The sequence below is a fragment of the Pteropus vampyrus genome, unplaced genomic scaffold (assembly GCF_000151845.1).
Source record: "Pteropus vampyrus isolate Shadow unplaced genomic scaffold, Pvam_2.0 Scaffold203, whole genome shotgun sequence".
NCBI lineage: Eukaryota > Metazoa > Chordata > Mammalia > Chiroptera > Pteropodidae > Pteropus > Pteropus vampyrus.
This window is the reverse complement of record NW_011888984.1, coordinates 873,161-886,285: the sequence shown is the minus strand read 5'-3', so window position 1 is coordinate 886,285 and position 13,125 is coordinate 873,161. Positions and strand designations below refer to the sequence as shown.

Below are 13,125 nucleotides of genomic sequence, written 5' to 3'. Positions count from 1 at the left end.
TCCATCATCCTACCCCATCTAGCTTCTATTGCTCTATCCATCCATCCATCATCCTACCGGTCCGTGTTTATCCAGCTTCTCCATTACTCCACTTGTCCCTCCGTATTTGTCTACTCAATCATACATCTCATTCACACAACCACCTCCTGATCCATCAAGACAACCATCCACCCTGCCATGTCAACCACCATCTTTAGTTGGATTCCGCTGGGTCTTGGTACTTCAGAACTTCAGAGACAGTTCCATGCTAACTGTGGAGCAAGTTCGAGATTCTGGGAAGTCTGTCCCCCATCTGTCTGAGGACCCCTATCCAGTGCTTGTGCCCATGACCCACATAACAGATTCCTTTACCCCCTCTAGTTTGAAGCCTCTACTGTACCTCAGTGTGCTGCCCCCACAAAAAAGGTGGTAGAGACCAGGGCTTTTATATTAGGATCCTGCTGCCACCTCCCAGCCCTGGCATGTCCAGTGAAGCGTAACTTAATCAGTTTCTTTAGTAATACTGACTTCGTTCACTGCTTAAACTCTTGTGCTTTAGCACATTATCTTATTTAATCTCTGGAATTCTCTGAGGTACCACAGTGTCACGGACAAGTTCAAGTCCCAACTTTTCTAGTTACTTGGTATGTAACCTTCCTCTGAGCCTGGCTTTTCCTGTGTGTATGAGGACAACAGTACCTGCCTTGTAGGATCGTTGTAAAGATTCAGTGAGCGTATCCTCACTTCCCAAAGGAGTTCGCGCCTTTGACTAACTGGGACATTGTTCAAATCACAGATCCCCCAGGATCTAGTCCCAGCCTATGGGATCAGATCCTCCAGGGCAGGAGCCCAGGAATCTGAAGTTATAGCATTCGGCTAACAATGGCGAAAAAGGCTGAGGTTGAGTACTTACTACATACCATGGACATGAGTCACCATATGAACGCATTCACTGAGTCCTCACAGCAGCCCTAAAAGGCAAGTAAGGATGTTTTTTAATCCCCACTTTAGCGATGAGGAAACCAAGGCACAGAGAGAATAAGGGACTCGTCCGGTCACACAGGAACGTTAGAGCTGGGCCTCCAACCCTCTCAGCCCAGCCGAGCCGAACTCAGCGGTGGAGCGCCTGTCCTGTGCTGGGCCCTGATGAGGTAGCTAGAACAAGGCCTGGCTCAATAAATGTTTGTGGCTGGCTTCTGTTATCTATGGAGTGGTTACCATGCCCTTCACCAGGCTGGGGCCTGATCCACGGCAGCCTCCCCAAGGTCAGGGCTGAGGCTGGCCCTCGCCTCCTCCGCCCCCAGCTGCACATTCTCAGCTGAAGGAAAGTTCCCAGCCTGGCCTGGGCTCCCGGCGGCACCGGAATTCCCGGTATTTGAGGAGGCGTCAGGGAGGGAGGAAGGGGCTGTCTACTCCAAGGCTGGAGTGGCAAGGAGGCAAGCCCTTTCAGCTTCTCCAGATGCATCCCAGCTGTGCGTCTGGAAGGGAGCCAGGAGCCTCAGTAAGAGGGTCTCTGGGCCCTGTGGGAAAACCATGGGCACCAGGCTTGCCTCAGCCCCTCTGGTCTCTGCCCGAATTCCATTCTTCCTACCCTCCCAACTCCTACCTCTTGCTTTGTGGCCCAGCCCCGCTGCCGCCTCAGGAATGCCTCTTGGTCTGCAGCGTTCCTGTTGTAAGCCTTCAGAACTACATAAATCAGACTCAAAACGGTTGGGTGGCCATTGCCCTTCTTGGGATGCCTAGGTTAATGCCAGCCAAACCCAGTTAATCCAAGCTAATAAAATGCAAAACAGTGAGCTGCATTTTGTTTTGCCACTAGGCTCACTTTCTCATGTGGTAACATGAAGATGCCTGTCACCAGCCTGGCAGGCATATTGTGGATATATCTAAGTGTTTAGCCTGGCACCTGGTTGGTGCTCCATCAGCTACACTCTCCAAGAACTTGACAGTCATGCACTGTCTGACTTCAGTCTAAGGACAGGCCACACACACAATGGTGGTCCCCTAAGATTAAAACGGAGCTGAGAAAGTCCTATTGCCGACATAGCCCTTGTAATGTAGCACACGCATTACTCAAATACTGTTATAATTGCCTACAGGGTTTGATATAGTAACGTGCCACAGGCTTGTAGCCTACGAGCTATCAAGGAAAAATTTGTCACCCCAAAATATGTCTATTTGGCATAAGGATTATAGGCTGGTTAATTTTTAAAAAGCATAGCCGGAAGCTCTGAAAACCCAGAAGGTACCCTTGTAAAAGGCATTTACATCCCTAAGGGCGGTCTCCATCCATCAGGATGTCTCCCTCCTTGCACCAGGAAGGACCATATCGCCAGGAACTTTCATCAGTGCAGAACTTCAATCTGCACAACCTTACCCTTGGTTACTATGCTTGTCCCATAAGTGACTCCCCCACCCCTAATATCTTCTGAAGATGGTATTTAAGGTGCTAGTTCAGCCATTTTGGTGAGTTACAGTTTTTCTGAGTCTCTTCCATGTATTCGAGAGCTACATGTCATTAAGACTTTTTTCTCTTGTTAATCCGTCTTTCATTACACAGATGTCAGCTAAAAACCTATAAGAGAACTCCCCACAGTTGGCCTTCTGTGTCTGCGCGTTCTGCACTGGATACAGAAGGCCAATTAAAAGACTTGAACATCCCTGGACTTTGGTATCTGTAGGGGGTCCTGGAACCAAGCCCCTGCACATTCCGACTATGTTATTCTGGTGCCGTCCTACAGAACTTTCTTCGACAACGAAAATGTTCTATCACGTGTGGCCCAGTGGTAGCAACTGACAGCCCACTATATGTTGGCTTTTACGACATGGCAGGCACAACAGAACAAGTCCTCAGAGCCATGTTGCAAGTCCCTGAAGCAGTTACTGAGCATAACTGGGATCTGATTTAAGGCCATGCCAGGCCTTTCCCCAAAAGGTAGTGCTGACATCCTGAAGAATGAAGTTGGTCATGGGGAATCCACACCCCAACCCTGTGGGACTTACAACCAGTGGCCCAGAACCACCTTATCTCAGCTGTGCTCACAGTGGACTCTACTGGAAGTGCAGGGAGACGGACCAGTCTGCTCCCACCTGCCTTTCCACCCACCTACACTAACCTCAGAGTGGTGGCTTCTGGAAAGGCTTAAAATCCAGACTGGCAGTGTGCTGGGCATACTTCCTGAATTCCTTTCAAAGAATCACCACGAAACAGCACATCTGTGAAACCTTAAATCCCATGACCACCGTTTATTATAAAGGTGAACCCTGATGGGCTTATCGGTAGGATTTCTGGTAGCGAGCACGCGCACCAGGACCTCCAAACTTTTTGGATTCGCAGCGACGGGGATCAGCTACCAGCAGGGTCCGGTCGTACTGGATGAGGATGTCTTTGATCTCCTTCTTGGAAGCCTCATCCACATCTGGGGATGAGAAATGAGGCAGAGATGTAGATAACCACGGAAGTACCCTCCTACACACTCTGGAGCACCTTGCCTCCACCCACCCAATGGGAAAGCCACATTTTCTTACATTTCTGGTAATAGGCCACTAGGGCTTTGGAGATGGACTGGCGGATTGCTGTGAAAAACACAAAAAGGTACATCAGCTTCGTGAAGGTCACGTGGCATGACCTTCACAGCCACCTCCTACCCATGTTCCCAATTCCTAGGACTCACCATAAATCTGGGCCACGTGACCACCACCCTTCACACGGACTCGGATATCCACACCGGCAAATCGCTCCTTGCCCAAAAGGAGAACAGGTTCCAGTAGCTAGAGGAACAGGGAACACGACAGGATTTTAGATCACAACCTGGGCAGCTGAGCCACCTCATCGAGAATCCTTACGTCTAAGTAGCTTCTACCACCACTGGCCTCTTCCACTAGTGGAAGAGGGTTGGGCTGTCACTACAAGGCCTTCTCTGGGCTCCCCCATTCCACTACTCTGGAGCAGTGTCTGATATTGGGTCCAGTCCGTCTCTCCCACTGGACTGGGAGCCTGGGACCATCTAGGTCATTGCTGTGTCCCCAGCACTAAACACAAGCTCCATATACAAAACCTTCGAACTGACAGTCAATATTAGAGTAAGCCATAATATTCACTGTATGTTATACCAAGAATCTCACGTCCTATCTTCCCTTCAAAGTAAACACATCTCCATTTCACAGGTGACTCAAAACAGAGAAGTTACATGCCTCAAGTAACACAAGCTACAAGAGGTAGAAATCAGACTCTGACCTCTTCTCATTCTGAGCCAAAGAAACTTAAGCCCAAACAGGGATGAGGAACCCTTTTCACAGTCATGTACAATAAACCCAAATTCTGCTCCTGTTCTTTTAATAATAAATATCTACAATTTCCAGATCCTACTTTAGCCACGTTTTAAGGAACAAAACATTGATTCCTCTCCTGGAAACCGACAGTATGTTGTAAACATGACACACATCCCCCATTAACTGACTGCAAGAATCACATCGTAAAAACTCTGGTAATGCAAAAACATCCGGTCTGCAATCGAGCGGGCTGCCAAATACCCATTTTCAAAGTATCCTCTTAATCTTCAACATCCACGTTTTCACTTTCTAAATTCAAGCTTTTTGCCACATCTTCTTAACTCCCAAAACCCACCTTCATCGCCAACACCCCACTTTTCTGGCTCCAACTCAGCTTCTCAACATCCCACTGTTGACACCAGATTCCTCAACTTCCAAGATCAACGAACTCCAGGAACCCGCTTATTTCAACATCTCTGTCCCAGAGTCCTCCACTCAAACCAAACGCCCGTCCTTAGTCCCAGTACCTTATACTGCAGCGTGCGCGGCTCGATCATCTCCAGAGGCCTCCCGTTCACCTTGATGAGGCCGTTGCCCCGTTTGCAATGCGCCACAGCTGTGGCCGTCTTCTGCGGGAAGCCAGAGGAAAAAGAGCGGAGCCACGTGAGCTCAGGGCCCCGGCTCCCACGTAAAACCCAGACCTCTTGTCCAACGGCCTCTCCCAGACCCCGGCCTCCCTCGGCCCCTTCCATTGGGCGCCAGACTCACCTTGCGTCCGAAGACCTGCACAGACTGCAAAGGACCCTTGGATGGCATTGCTGCGGCCGTAGACAAGAGAACCTCACCGCGCGACGCCGACTCCGGAAAAGGAAAGCGCTACGCCACCCGGCCGCTTTTCAGGGTCTGCGCAGGCGTCCTGAGCGCTGCAACGCGACGGGAGAGTGCTTTACGGCTCGTGTTGTAGCCAGGGGGCGGGACTTCGGATTGGCGGCAGGAAGTTGAGGACCGGAGGGGCGGGACCCGGGTGTGGAAGGGGCGGGGTCTTCAGACCCAGAAGCGTGAGGACTCGCTGTTCTTCACATCCATGGCCTTCACTGGTCACTGCTGGTTCTTATTTGCATTCCAGCTCCTTAATAATCTCCCTCCAACCCCTCCCTTCCACCCTGTTAAAAATCAAATCTCACGCACCGCTAAAGGGGTTCTTAACCTTTCACCACCAACAGTCTTTCTCCTTTCTAGATTCTCTTCTCCCCAAAGCCTCCTCCGTCAGCATCTGCCCTCTAGAACCAACAGCAAGAAGTCATTCAGGATTCCCAGATTCAAGATTCAGAGCCCTCCTACCCTCTGCAACCTACCTCCTTCCAGAGTCCTTTCCCAGAATCCTTCTCCTCTTAGAGCCCCTTCCCCCAGAATCTACTTTTCACTTTCACCAGAATTTCCTTCCTTTCAGTCTCCTCTTCCCAGAATCCTTCTCTTCTCAGAAGTCCACCCCCAAACCTCTCTCTTGGGATCCCTCACCCCATATTCCCTCTTTCTCGGAATCTCCCTCCACTCAAGGGCCCTGGTTCTCCCCTATCGTTCTTCCCAGAATCTTCCTTTCCTCAGATCCACTTCCCCTGGCAACCGCCCCCTTCCGAATCTCTCCTCCCAGTCCACCGATCTCAGAACCACCCCCTAGAATCTCCCTTTCCAAAAATCCTCCTCCCTTTTGGAGCTCTCTCCCTCAAAATCTACCATTCCCAGGAGTTTCTTTCCCTCAGAGTCTCCTTTCCCCAGCAACTGCCTCCCTCGGAATCCTCCACTCCTTAGAGATTCTGCCTCTAGAATCCCCCTTTTCAGGGTCCCTACCCCAGAATCCCTTTTTTACAGCGTCCCTCAAATCACTTCCTCTCCATTTCCGTCACAGAATTCTCCATTTCCAGTGCCCCACTTCCCATCTGCACAACCTCAGGATTGGGTTGTCCCCCGCCCCCCCCACCACCCCCCCACACTCAGGATACTCCCTTCCCAGCCAAGGGGCTCCTCTCTCAGGGCTACAAGGCGTCTACAGTTGCTTCACTTTCTCTGGCAGCACCCGGTCTGGGGTCCAAGGTTCAGAAGGGTGTGGTGGCTTACCACGTGTCTGGAGGGAGAGGTTGTTGGGCGAATCTGGGGCCAGAAGGAGGATCCTCCAGCCTAGAGTCCAGCTCCAAAAGGGTGAGAGGGGGGAGATGGGAAGGGGGGAGGGAGGAAAGGAGCACCCAGAGCCTCATCTGGAGAGACACACAGGCAGATACACAGCACAAGAGAGAGGACACGTGGAGGAGAAAGACAAAGAAGGGGCCAATGGAGAAGAGGAGGAGAAAGAAGAGAGGCACTGGGCCAGTCAGAGATGGACCTAGAAAACACAAGTGACAGATTTGGAGGCAGAGAGGTCGACCTTTAGAGATAGACAGATACAGCCAGTCATGGAAATTCCAAGGTACTTGAGACAGAAGTAGAAAGGCGAGCAAAGTCCACCAATTATGCACCTGCAGACCGGAATAAGGCCTAGCATAGTGTTTTCCAGTGAGAAGACAGGCCACAGGATGCACACACTCTCATACCATACTCTGTACTGCCTTACGGCCTGTTTAGGGGAGTGGGGAGGCTTCCAAACTTTCCAGTGTCTCCAGGCTGATCTTTAAACCTTCGCTAAGTCTCCTATCATCCTTGGGGCAGTTATGTCAGGGAGTCCTCTGACCTAGGCCCTCCCTACTCTAGGGTCACCAGCTTTTCTGCCTCTTGGAGAACATTCCCTGTGTATCTGGATTGAGTGAAGCTGGACAGGAAGTGGACAGGGGCAATTCCCTTCACCTACTCATCTTCCAACTTGCTCCCTCTCTCTGTACCTCTGGCTTCCAGGACTAGAGAAAGCCTGGGGGTGGGCAAGGTGCCTATGTGGACTCTCTGGCCCCCCCTCCTGCTGGTAAGGCCCTTGGGAGGCCTAGGACCACCCTTCTGCCCTCTGGAGCCTTTCTACCTCCTGGTGCCCTCATGAAGATGCTGGTGAGGAGAAGGGAGGAGAGAGCCAGCAGAGGGGACGGGGGGGCGGGGAGGCGAAGGACATGTTTGAGGAAGATCAAGCTCTCCCCCTCTGATATATGATTCTCTGCCTTTCCCCAAAATTGTATGGAAACAAAAATGATGGCATCCTCTACACCCCAGATGATCTCTTGGTGAGGATTTCAAGTACACTCCACTAAGCTCGGAAGACATGACTGTTGGGGGCAGGAGGCCGTGGGGCTGCTGTTCTGGCTGTTAGTCCCTGGCCCAGCCGCCAGCCTTGACAAGTACGTTTTGTTCACTGCTGTCTCTGACGCCTAGAACAGTGATTGGCACATAATAACAAAGGATGATGATTATGATTATAGCTACACTTAAATAGTGCTTACCCTGTGCCAGGTACTGGTTTAAATGCTTTAAGAATAAATATTAGCTTATTTATTCTTCACACTGGCCCTGTGAAGTAGACAGGGCCACCGTGTATGAATGTGAAGGTTGTACACTGTACAAGGATCCCAAATTTATAAGTACGGTATTCACATCTTGAACATATTTGTCAATTTCCAGCAGATGGCAGTAAAGTATCTTATTCTAACAAAACAGCACTTAGAATCTACGTTTTAAGGAAGGAGCATCTTTTTCTAACTTAACGCATACTGTAAGGGCTAGTGTCAGCCCTCAAGATAGGCAAGATAGGCATTATTCAGAGCTCCGTTTTACAGATGAGAAAACTGACGCCCAAAGAGATGAAGGGGCTTGTCCCAGGCCACAAGTCAGAAACACTGGTGGTGGGGATTTGGGATCAGGCCCTTACCCTTACCCAGGTCACTCTGTCCCCACAGGTGTGTGCTGCTGAGACTCTAGGCTGCTTCTGGCTGGAGCTGACTGTGATTGGGTTTGAGGAGGGCCCATCTGTGGGGACTGCTGTGTTCTGGCTACAGCGCTTGCTGGATGCTCTGGGGTCCCCGCTGTGGGTCACAGCCCAGGGCCTTTGTTTACCCTGTGAAGAATATCCCCAGAGACCTGTCTCTCTCTTCCTGGCTAAACTATTAGAGTTATTACAGGGGGCTTGTGCTTGGCACCGGCCCTCAGCATGAGCCTTGGAGGATGCTGACTTCCTGGTACTCCTGGAGAAGCTGGCAGAGAGAGGGAGAGGAGACTTGGTCTCTAGCCCCAGTTCCTAAACCCTAAGTCTGTTCTTCTAGGCCAGAGGACACCCCCGGAGCCCCAGGGGCCAAGGGGAAGAGGCGAAGAGAAGGAAAATCAGGTGAGATATGAAGCCTGAAGTCTCTGACCTACTGGGCAAGAGGCTGAATAAATTACCCCCACCTGCCCCTGTTCTTCCTCTCTTTCAGATACTCCCTCCTCTCCTCTTCTAGGAAGGAACAGAGCACTGCACAGATATCTTTTAACCTCAACCTCACCCATGGAGGACAAAGAGAGTCTTGTGGTTCACATCCCTGGCTGCAAATAATTACCACCTAGAAAACTTTCAGGGAATACTGATGGCTAGGCCTCAACCCAGAGAATTTGACAATTGCTCTCTGGTGGATCCTGAACATCTATATTTTTTAAATCAACTGTATTGAGGTATAATTTACATGAAGTAAAAGGCACCCATTTCAATGCATTCTGACAAACGTTTACAACATGCTGCCACATTTCCATTACCCCAAAGCATCCCCCCACACCCCTTTGCAATATCCACCTCCAGTCACAGACACACACTAATCTGCTTTCTGGCTGTTTAGATTAGTTTTGCATCCTCTAGAGTTTCATATGAATCGAATCATTTGTACATAGCCTAGTATCTGGCTTCTTTCACTTAGCATACATTTTTGAAATTCATTTATATGTGCGTCAGTGGCTTGTTACTATTCCATTGCATGGATATGCTGCAACTTGTTTGTCCGTTCTCATGACGAACATTGGTTGTTTCCAGTTTGGGGCTATTATGCATCTCTCTCTTCTTTAGTCTGATGTGCTACCAAGGCTGAGAGTTGAGAACCACTGATAAACCGGGGAAGAACTGTTCCCTCTCTTTCTATTTTAAAGAATTGCTATGTTAAGGAAGCAAGCTTATAGAAGGAGAAACATTTCTATTTGGCCCAGAAACCTATCTGGGTTCCTTTCCCAACCTGTCTTAGGTTCAATTTGGGGGATTGTGGGATCAGGGAGTGTGAGCTTATGCAGAGACACGGTTGTGTATATTCACTCTCATAGCTGCATTGTAAGCCTGCTGCCAGCCCAACTGTACCACATTTCCCTGTAGCTAACTAGATGTATGTTAAATTTCTGTAAATTGGATTCAGGTGTCTCAATGTCTATGTGAAGAACTTTAGCAATGTGTTCTAAAAGCTTCTGATTTTTTCCCTTCCATCGGGTTAATTTTTTTCATATCTATCCCTTGTGCCTGGTTCTCTTTGCCACCTCTATGACAAATAATTATTGTACTAATACATAAATGCACATTTAAATCAACTTAGGGACACTGCAAAGGAAAACAAGGGTTGGAGGTGAGGGGGGAGGGGTCACCCAAACTCGAGGAGGCATCTTGTGACTGCCACTTTCCAATTAATTTTTTCTGACTTCAGTTTCCCCATCTGCAAAATGGGGGCACCTACCATCTAGAAATGTTTTAGGGCGGGAATCCCCAACCCCGCTGCTGCAGAGTGGTATCCGTCTGTGGCCTGTTAGGAATCAGGCTTCACAGAAGGAGGTGAGCAGCGGGGCGATGGAGCAAAGCTTCATCTGTATTTGCAGCTGCTCCCCAGCGCTAGCATCATAGCCTCAGCTCCACCTCAGATCATCAGGCATTAGATTCTCATAGGAGCAAAAAGGTTGGGGACCGTTGTTTAGAGGGTCCATGAGATAAAGTATGATTTATTTGCTAATTTGCTATTATTTGCTAATTCCCAGTCCCCTCAAGGCATGGCACACGGCATAAGTTGTCTGGACTAAATTTCAAGTTCTTACTCCTGGCTGGAAAAGGCCAGGTCCAAGGGGAAATAACTTTCCCACCCTTTGACCCTTCCAAGATGTCGGCTCCGAGCCCTACATTAAGACAGCTCTGCCACCTCTGCCACTCTCAAGATGGCAGCCTGGAAGTGCGTAGCCGAGGACGGCCCCGGAAATCTCGCGTTAGAGGAGGCCAACGGGTAGGTTCTCGCGAGAGGATACGTCAGTCCCAGCCAGGCGTCGTGTGAACAGCAGCTGGTGCCGAAAGCGGAGGTGGGACTGGGATGGTGAGGGGTGGGTTGGACACTGACAGAGCAGTCTCAGGGGGTGTCCTCGGGAGCTAGGGAGGTGCAGGGACCAGATTCAGGGACCCTGGAGGTCTAGCAGGTGGTGTAAGGGAGTCCTCTTTCGGGTTCACGGTTGCCAGAACGAGGCTGCCGGAAGTGCGCCAAGGGGCTTTTCTTCTCCTGGGGAACCGGCGGGGAAACTGAGGCTTGGGGTGGAGTTTGGGATTGGGGGATGCGCTGAGGCCGCCGTCTTTTCCTGCAAGAGCAGAAGATGTCGGACAGCGAGGACAGCAACTTCTCTGAGGAGGAGGACAGCGAGCGCAGCAGTGACGGCGAGGAGGCCGAGGTCTGTGGCTGGAACACTAGGGTGGCATTGCGCGTGGGGGTGGGGGGAGGGGGTCCAGGCAGGACCAGGGCAGAAGGGCCCCTGGGGAGCTCAGAGGGTATTAGAATGAGCTCTGGCCTTTGGGAGCTTCCAGGTTGTCTGGAGAGAAGCAGGCAAGCCCAAATCAAGCAGAGGGACGGGTGCTGGAGGCCAGGGATGCTGCAGGTACGGTGAAATGACAAGTGATGTCCTCGCATGTAGTAAGCACTCGCTATTCTTACTTTCAGATATATGCAGTCATTTCACTAAAATATTGGTAGGGCCTACTATGTGCTAGGCACAATTCTTTGTCCTTGGGCTATACCAGTAAACAAAACAGATTTTAAAAACCTTTGCCCTTGTGAACGTAAAGAAACGTAACTGATAAGTCAATCATTCAGTAAGTTAAAAGGTACCCTGGAGAAAAATAGAGGAGAGAATGGGAATAGGGAGTCCTTGTTGCACTGTGAATAGGGTGATCGGGGTGAGTCTGAGTGGGTGACATCTGAAAAAAGACTTGTGGGAGGGGAGAGTGTGAGTCATATCATAGGGAAGAAGAGTGTTGCAGTTAGGGAGACCAGCAAGTACAAAATCGGCAGCATGTCTGCGGTGGTCAAAAAGTGACAAGGAGTCCAGTTTGGCTGGATCAGAGTGCAGCAAAGAAGTAACAGGAGCCAAATTATATAGGATCTTGAAGGCTGTGATGAGGAATTTTTTCTTAAGTGAGTGAGTCGGAGCCATGAGATTTTGAGCAAAGGAGGGATGTGATCTAATGTTTTGAAAAGATCACTCTGGCTTTGCACTGTTTCAGGAACTAAATATCAAACATTCCCGGAACGTATCTGATTTTAAATATTATTCACTATTACCCTCTTTTATTTATTTCTGACTTTGCTCATTTGTTGAGCAAATGTTTGAGCATCTACACTGTGTCCCAGATATATCCTAGGTGTTGGAGGGGGAGTGGAACAAGGCAAGTCTTTGCTTTCATGGAATTTAGTAGGCAACAGTTAGAAACTAATCAACGAAGAGATGACACAGTGGTTATAGGGGTCTCATTTGACCTACAGAAATGAAAATTTATTTTTGTAAGTTAGTTACCTACACTTGTAAGGGTGATTTCATGTAAAAAGCAAGATTTCCTGCTTTTCTGGGAAAACGGAAGGAGCCAGCAACCAGAGACCCAGGATTGTTCTATATACTCGCTCTTCGCCAAAAAAGTGGCATCCCTCTTTAGAATTGGGAATTTTCTTCGGTTCCCAGGATATGTCAGTTGCCGTTTATCATCATGCCTGTCTGTGGCAGGTTTAAGAAAAGAAAAGATTTCATATACCTGTGTTCTGGAAAACATCAGGTAGACGGGGAGTGGCGTGGGTTTCCCTTGAACTGCCCCGCTTATTTACGTGCCCTACGTATCTGTGTTGCCTCCTTGCCCTCTGTAGGCATTTGATTGTCAATCCTTGTGCCCTCTGGGGAATCATCAGCTTCCAGAGAAGAGTTGGAGAAATTAGGATATTGCGGTGGAGGTGGGGCAAGTGCGAGGATGCCAGGAAAAGCCTTTTCTCCGAGCTGTAGTGCTGGGTCCTTGGTCTCTGACTCATGGCTTCAGGACACTGCTTGTGGTTAAAGCTTAGGGATAATGAGACCAGGATCCCTGCTTCCTTTTCCTGTCTGGGGTAGTCTGGTTTGCATGGTGCAGCTCTCACGTCTCTAACACCTCATCTGCTGTCGCCAGGTGAGGCAGGAGTGTAGTGTGAAATGAAGCCTGTCTTCACTGCCAGAGATAAGACTGGATGGGCTTTTCAAAGAGCCAAATGTTGGCATCGTCCTTGAAGGTCCTATAGATAGACAGGGATGGCAAAAAAATGAGCCACATTGGTAAATAACGAATACATTGAGGGGATCAGCTGGTTCACTATTTTCAGCCCTAGTAATTTGCTCATTCATTCATTTGTTCCTTGAGTTCCTTGTGTTCCTATTATGTTGGGATCACTGTCTCCCTCATGGAGCCTTCTGTTATGGGGTGGACCGTTTCATAAACAGAGGGACGGGGTGAGGGGGGATGCTGAGGACGGGTGCCGTAAGAGCACGTTCAAGTCCTAAGGTAACACAAAGATAGTAAGAGGAGCTCTCTCAGGCAGTGGGGAGCCTGATTTGGAAAGAAGGCTTTGCTGGGACTGAGCCAGGGGTGTGATGACAAGGTTTCTAGAAATCAGGCTGTGCTCCTGTTGTAGTTTGAGT

At 49.6% G+C, this 13,125-nt stretch overlaps 3 protein-coding genes and 1 long non-coding RNA gene across 5 annotated transcripts in view; 3 read left to right on the top strand and 1 right to left on the bottom strand.

Moving 5' to 3' along the window:
* Window positions 1-365, top strand: part of PLEKHG2 (pleckstrin homology and RhoGEF domain containing G2) — an 11,294-nt gene extending 10,929 nt beyond the window's left edge. The window contains exon 20 of the mRNA XM_011372331.2: window positions 361-365. Within this exon, the coding sequence (XP_011370633.1) occupies window positions 361-365 (5 nt within the window). The remainder of the gene's footprint in view (window positions 1-360) is intronic.
* A 2,829-nt stretch (window positions 366-3,194) lies between these two features.
* Window positions 3,195-5,186, bottom strand: RPS16 (ribosomal protein S16). The gene is made up of 5 exons (XM_011372237.2): window positions 5,020-5,186; window positions 4,779-4,880; window positions 3,654-3,750; window positions 3,508-3,555; window positions 3,195-3,398 (listed from the first exon to the last, which is right to left on the bottom strand). The coding sequence occupies exons 1-5, from the start codon at window positions 5,065-5,067 to the stop codon at window positions 3,253-3,255; spliced, it is 441 nt and encodes a 146-aa protein (XP_011370539.1). The 5' UTR covers window positions 5,068-5,186; the 3' UTR covers window positions 3,195-3,252.
* Window positions 5,187-7,032: 1,846 nt separating this feature from the next.
* Window positions 7,033-8,754, top strand: LOC111746846. Of its 2 annotated transcripts, none has more exons than XR_002783278.1 (3): window positions 7,033-7,278; window positions 8,118-8,542; window positions 8,631-8,754. It is a non-coding gene; the product is annotated as an uncharacterized LOC111746846 (long non-coding RNA). The 2 variants fall into 2 exon arrangements; XR_002783279.1 differs by lacking the exon at window positions 7,033-7,278 and adding an exon at window positions 7,419-7,562.
* A 1,611-nt stretch (window positions 8,755-10,365) lies between these two features.
* LOC105300223 (transcription elongation factor SPT5-like) overlaps window positions 10,366-13,125 on the top strand; it is an 11,278-nt gene continuing 8,518 nt past the window's right edge. Inside the window, exons 1-2 of the mRNA XM_023537911.1 lie at window positions 10,366-10,506; window positions 10,789-10,866. Of these exons, the coding sequence (XP_023393679.1) occupies window positions 10,792-10,866 (75 nt within the window). The 5' untranslated portion in view covers window positions 10,366-10,506; window positions 10,789-10,791. The remainder of the gene's footprint in view (window positions 10,507-10,788; window positions 10,867-13,125) is intronic.